The 6,870-nt window shown below is 48.8% G+C and overlaps 1 protein-coding gene across 1 annotated transcript; it reads right to left on the reverse strand.

Annotated features, from left to right (window-relative positions):
* Nucleotides 1–4,770: 4,770 nt before the first annotated feature.
* On the reverse strand, nt 4,771–5,926 carry TMEM158 (transmembrane protein 158). The gene has a single exon (XM_088521049.1). It carries the CDS (start codon nt 5,671–5,673, stop codon nt 4,771–4,773), a length of 903 nt encoding a protein of 300 aa, XP_088377175.1. The 5' UTR covers nt 5,674–5,926.
* Between the last annotated feature and the right edge of the window lie 944 nt (nt 5,927–6,870).

Below are 6,870 nucleotides of genomic sequence, written 5' to 3' on the forward strand. Positions count from 1 at the left end.
TCCAGTTTTGCTCTGACACCAGTAACCTGTTGAGATAACCAGAAAACTAAAATAAGAGATTACATTTTAGATACTGCCTTTCCCAACATTCAGGTCTAAAACGTCCTTTAACAGATGATCAAACAGCTATACACAGTTATGAATGCAAACTTCAGAAAAGTTGGAAGAAGTCTGGATTGTGAGAGTTGATTTGGCCACAAGTCACAATCCAGATATTTCTAGTAAACATCCAAATTTACTACAGGCTTCTCCCTTGTCATAGCAGAAGAGAAAAAGAACAAATTGAATATTTTATATTTCTTTTTATTTTTTATTTGCAATTGTTTTGGACAACTTAACATTATTATGTAGAAAAGCCAAGAATTGTTGTTCCTTACCAGTCACAAATTGATATTGATTCCAAATCATGGAAGAAAAACTGTATAATTAAAATATCACTACGCATCATGCAAAAAAAACAGCAGGAGTTAATCAAAAAACATGGTTTTTTTCCCACAAAATCACTTTTTCAGAATAAAAGTTTTGATCTTGGTTAATATGTTCTATTTTTGAGGGGAAAATGGAAAACCTTTTTTTTTGGTTTAAAATACTCTTTAAATTTTAACCAAAATATTTCTTAAGTTCCTCTTTTTTTGAAAACTTCGAAAATTTTGAACTTTTATAAACACATTTTCCCAGAATTACTAAAAACTTTTAATGAAATATCAATACCTTTCCCAACAATCTTGAAAAAAATAACTTATTCAATAAAATTGTATGAAGCTTTCACCCTAGCTTCAGAAATAAGCTAATTTTCAAATTAGCAAGCCCCAGCACTGGACTGAGAAATGCTGGCTTTGGATTTATAACCTATATGTGTAAAAACCAGAGAGGAACAGCAGTGCGCTACCTACTATTATGTCTGGATCTTGGAAATGGATTCCGTGACCGTTAGTCATACACAACTTCCATTAAGTCTTTGATTTCACTGGGCTTTTGCTCAGCCCCTGGGATCATGTAATGTGAACCCTAGAGACAGATTTATTGAGCACGCTGTGGTTGCAATGAGTAATACTTCCTCACCCGAATAAGGCATTGAATTTTTTTAAGGCCTTGTTCAGTAGCCCTTACTCATACTGAGTAATACTCATTGCACCGAGAGTCCTGTTGTGCGTGTTAATCATGGAAAGCGCTGATGAACTGCTGAGCCCAGAATAAAAAACAACTCATCTGAGTATGGCAGTTTTGCCCCTCATATCCGTGTACCTCTTGACATAGGAAAATCTGCTCTTGTTTACTGATAAGCTACTGAACTTTGCCATACTTGCAGAGCATGCAGTTATTGGGCTGTATATTTTTCTTACGGGAATCAGTATGGCACCAAGGAACAGCAAACCTGGATCCATGCTCAAACTAACTTTAGGCAGTATAATCATTAGTGCTGAAACTACTTTTAAAGACAGTATACTCATCTGTATACTTTTCCTATGAATAAATCCATAAAGCACAACTCAGCCAATGTGTGAGATACAATTCTAACATCTGAGCATTGAACACCAAAAAAAAAAAATGTGTCAGTCAAACACCAGCACAGCCTAGTATTCTCTAATGCTGAACCTCTTTTGGAGAGAATTTCTAGTTCTTGGAATAAAAAAGAAGCTGTAATACAGTTGAAGCATATAAAAAGAAAATGGAAAACAAAAAAAAAAGCCCCCTTTTTAAGTATCCCTAACTTTCCAACAAACATATGTACCTAAATAAAGTCAGGATAACTTACCAGGAAATACTACTAAAAATAGTTAGCAAAGGAAAACCACTATTATTTATCACTCTTCTTTCCTCCTGCTTTTTTTAACCTTTAATCTTCTTTAACCTATACGCAAAGGGAGCATAGTTAATGATGCTAACAGCAGATGCAGGAAGGGCTGAGGAAAGCTCATGGTCAGTACAAAGCATTTCCACCATGACCACTCCAGCCTTTGAACACTGGCAGTTACTTCACTATTAACTCAGGCCAGCCCTGTTTAGAAAACCCAGAATATGCCAATAAGCCAAACTTGTACTCTTTACAGGACAAACCCTGCTGTCACCCCACTAAAACCCCATGGTTCACGGAGACTAGGAGGTTCAGGTTAAACCTTGAACCTGGGCTGATCTCTGTGCCCCGCACTGTGCCTTAAATCCCTCTTTATGGAACAGGGACACCAGGTGCCTTCTCTCTGTGAAGGCAACGTGCTTAGCCCTAATCACCACTGAAATCTAAGGAAATATCTTCCCTATCTACTTCATCTGTGTGGCTGGTGCTCCCTGAGCACATTTCTGATTTCTGTACTCCAAACTCAGGTTGCCCCTTTGTCTTTTTTTTAATGTCAATTGCTGCTTGTTGTTTTTTCTTTTTTTTTTAAAAAAAAAGAAGTATTTTAGATTTTAAACAGATGTTTTAATAGTCGCTCTGTTTAAAAACTTTGTTATAGCAAACCTGTAAGCAAATCTATCTCTCTTCTATCACGCTTTGTAAGTAAAGCAGCAAACTACTCCATACATGGCAGTTGCTATTTGTGACATCTGTATTCAAGCCAATGGTATTCAAGCCACATTAGAAGACACATTTTGTACCAGTTCTAGTGTTTTGGGCAGGTGTCAGTAAGAAGTGCCAATGAAAGCTCTCTAGTAATTGAACTGTCTTGTTCCAGACAGTAACTTAATTCTCTGGCTTGTTTTGATACAATTCAGGAGAAATCACTGGCACATCACTGGTAAAACTAACATAAGGAAGAAAGAGAATCCAAATGTGTGTTTTAAGCTTAAATTTAAGCACAGGCACAGGCTTGCTAGATGAAAGCAAGTACTCTGTACCATACATTACAAAGGCAGCAAAATATAGGGGAAAAAAAAAGAAAAAAAGTCGCTAGCTCTCTGCCTAAAATATCTTGTTAACAAGAAATGCTTTCCTGGCATAGTGGCTCTTGCACAGGCTCCTTATTTCCCATGCAGAGCATTTATCTTTGGGGAGGGTGTTACATTAGCTTTACATTCTCCCTGTAGCCTTGCCTTTCAGTGGGAAGAGGCTTATCTGTCACACAGGGCATGCGAAGCAAATAATTGCTTTCGAACATGTCTCACTTCTGCACAAAAGAAGTCTTGCAAGGCAGAACATGTCTCAAAGCAAGGAAGACAAAGTGGGACTCCCCATACATCAGCTAAACAGGGGAACATGCCCTTCAGATCAATAGGTCAAACGAGCATTTCTGAGGGTGACCGACACATACAGCATGCACTATTTTGTCCTGAATTTAAAAAAAAAAGAGATAAAAAAGATAAAAAACCTTGACGTACCTAGTTCTTAATGGAATTTAATCCTTCCAGACTTTTCATCCACTCATTTCAATCAAATGTAGGGAAGAAAACAACATTACAAATACATCAAATAAGCCCCAAGCGAGTTCATGTGTTCCTAGCAAATTAAATACACTGATGTTATTGAAGGAATGAGCACTCTTCTTTCAAACCTTTCTCACTTAACGCAGATTTTGGTTTCAGTAACCTCAACTGGAATAATCATGTCTAAGGCAAGTGATACAGCTTTTTATAAGGCTGAAGAGTTAGAAGTACACAACAAATAGCATTTCAGACTATTCAACTGTCTGTTCAAACAAGAAAGTACAAATCTTGCAAGTTTTTCTCCCCTGCACCCTTGCAAGGTGGCAGCTTGACCTAATTCTGGACCTGCCATTCCTCCCTTCTTGCCACGCCAAAGCCTTTTGGTGAACAGACAAAACGAGGCACCACATTGCCAAGTCCTCAGCAAGTGCATTGTGTCTGTGTCGCTTTTGAGGAACGCACTTTCGCCGTGCTACTCTTAATGTTATCTCAACAAGCAGGCTGGATCGTGCCTGGTCCACAGCCACCCGACCTCACATGGATGCGAGAGCCAAGATACCTGTAGCCCCTCAGAGTACCTCCAGCATGGGGTGGCTCTCCACCCATCCCGCCCCCATGTCTGTGGCATTTTGCTTTAACTATACTATAAACTATACTGCAAGGAAAGGGCCTGGGAATGACCATCCTGTGAGGAATTTGTGGCTGGTTTGCAAGCGGGAAGCTTGGCCAAACCCTTCACTCCACCCTGGGGGAAACAGATTCACAAAAGGCTAAAGTGGCTCCAGAAAGAAAACCTCTGTATTAAAAGCCAAGGAATGCAGAGCGACAATAATAAACACACACTATCTCAGCCGGTAAATACAGTGTAAAAGGTTCATTAAAGTTCAACTTCAGCAATAACAATATATTTACTGTTCCGGCTCTTAACCTCGCTCTCCCCCACCAAAAAAAAAAAAAGGTAATTAAAAAAAAACGCTCAAAAAAGCTACTCTGATTACAATCAATGCGATTGATGGGAGAGAAAAAAAGGGAGGGTGTCTTTTATTTCCTGCGGGATTTTTTTGCGGGGGGGAATCTTTTTTTTTTTACTAAAACGTTCGTTTAAAACGGGTAGCAAAGATACAAAACGCGCACACAGGATCTGGTCGTTTCCCGGCGCCGGGGCCGCGCTGCTCCCCTCAGAGCGGGACGGAGGGGAGGGGAGAGGGGCAGCGCAGGGGGCGCCTTTCCTAACGGCCGCCGCGCGCGCCCCAACGGCCGCCGCGCGCCCCGGGGCACACTAGGACACGCTCTAAACGAGACAGAGACACGGCACGGGCAGCGCTACAGAGTCCAGTCCGGCGGGCGGCTCCCGCCTCCCTTGACACCACACGAGGGGAAAAGGGGGTCCGCGGCGGGCGGTCGCGCGGGCTACTTGGCGGCGGCGGAGGCGGCGGTGCTGCGGCGCTGCTCCATGCCGTTGGGCAGGAAGCCGGCGATGATGGGCACCGGCCAGATGAGGGCGGCCACGCTCCACACAATGATGACCAGAGTCATGAAGCACGCCACGAGCGTGGACTCGATGGGCTTGCGGTTCATGCGCCAGCCCGGCTCGCCCTTCAGCTCCTCCAGGCTGAAATCCAGGCAGCAGAAGTTGAGCGGCTCCCCTTGCAGCCAGTACTGGCCGGGCTCGGCCGCCGGCGGGTAGGTGAGCGAGGCGGCGGCGGCGGCGGCCGGGGGCTGGTGCGCGGCGCCCCGCAGGCGCCCGCCCCGCCGGCCGCGCACCCAGCTGCAGCCCACGCAGAGGCGCAGGTCCTGCTGCGCGCCGCCCGCCGCCAGCCCCAGGTGCTCGATGAGCAGCGGCGGCCCCACGCGGTGGAAGGCGGCCGAGAAGAAGGCGCGTCCGTGGCCGTTGGTGGAGAAGAGCAGCAGGTCGCACTGGATGCCCAGCGGGCGGCTCCAGCGCACGAGCAGCGAGCTCAGCATCTGCCGCTGCACGCTGATATTGCAGTGCGGGTCCTCGGCGGGCGGCGGCTGTCCCTGCGGCCGCTGCTGCTGCTGCTGCCCGGAGGAGGTGGCAGCGGAGGGGGAAGGCTCTTGGCTAGGGGCAGCCGGCGAGCTCGGGCTGCTGGTGCTGCCGCCGCCTTCCTCCTTGCCGGTTGCCGCTTCGAGGTCCATCTCGAGGCTGGCCAGGGAGCGGGCGGAGGAGTTGGCAGGGGGCAAGAAGAGCTCGGGCTCCGGCTCCTGCTGCCCGCTGGCAGCCGCCGCGGGGCTCCAGCCGTGGCAGGGCGGCAGGCAGGCGGCCAGCAGAGCCGGCAGGAGCAGCGGCAGCATGGCATTGACTTAGCGCCGGAGAGGAGGGAGAGCGCGAGGAGGAAGGGGCGGCTGCATGGCGCTGCCGGCTGCCATCCGCGAGGCAGCGGCGGCAGCAGGAGGCTCTGCCCGCGCCCGCAGAGCGGGAGGAAGGGGAAGGCGGGTGGGGGCAGGCGAGGGGGTGGGAGCGGGGCTGGGGCTGCCGCGGCGCCGAGCCCAGGGAGCCGGGAGCCTCCGTGACGGCAGCGGCTCCCCCTCCGCCGCCTCCGCCCCCGGCCCGGCCCCCCGCGCCCCCGGCGGGAGGCGCCCGCTCCCCGGCGGCGGCTCCGTTCCCCGGGCAGGGCCCTCAGGCGGCTCCGCGCGGCCCCCCGCTGCCGTGGCCGGGCGGGCGGCAGCGGGAAGATGCTCTGGGAACCGACTTGACACCGTCGATTTGATGGGCGGGTGGGGGGAGACGGACACTCGTGTGGAAGGCGTTTAAGCTTCTGGGCACCGCCTGTGCTCTGGGAGAGCTGGCTCAGCCCCAGGAGCTGCTGCGGGCAGGGTCTGCAGCTTGCTCGGGCTGAGCACTCCTGGGGGTGACCGATAGCCGTGGCCAGGCAGCAGGGCACAGCCTGGTCCCACAGGGAAGCTTTAAACGGACAGACGTGATTGCAAGGTGTATAAACCACCTACCTGTGCGGTGGGATTGACGTGAATTTTCACGTCAGAAGGCGGCTTTATAAGCAAGCGGGATGCCCCAGGGACGTTCATGATCCTGCTACAGTGTTACTTGTGACAGGGCCTGAGGCTGCCTCTGCTGCAGTCTGACCAGGGAGCCTCAGGAGGGGCAGAACCCATAAGAACACATACGATGAATGTTCTTAGCCTTTACCTTGGTGGAAGGGTGGGATACGGTCACATTTCCCTGGCGAGTATTCGGAGTGTGATTCCTTCTTTTGCCTTGGCAGCCCTCTTTTGACAAATGCACCCACAAAGCGGGATATGAGTACAAAATTCCAGCTTTCCCAAGAACACGGGACCATTTACATAACTGATAGGACTGAACTCTGCAAGGCACTCCTTTGACATTGGCATTGTTCCTATGTCAGAGTCACAACAACGCCACACATGCACATTCTCACTGGGAGAATCAGTCATTGCAATATCACTCCAAACTATTTTATCTGAGTGAGGGTGGAGAATGAAGGTAAGGAGTGAATTTCACATTTGCTCTGA

This window comes from Tinamus guttatus, unplaced genomic scaffold (assembly GCF_059628265.1).
Source record: "Tinamus guttatus ecotype Peru unplaced genomic scaffold, ASM5962826v1 Tinamus_guttatus_pri_ptg000115l, whole genome shotgun sequence".
In the NCBI taxonomy this organism is placed as follows: Eukaryota; Metazoa; Chordata; class Aves; order Tinamiformes; family Tinamidae; genus Tinamus; species Tinamus guttatus.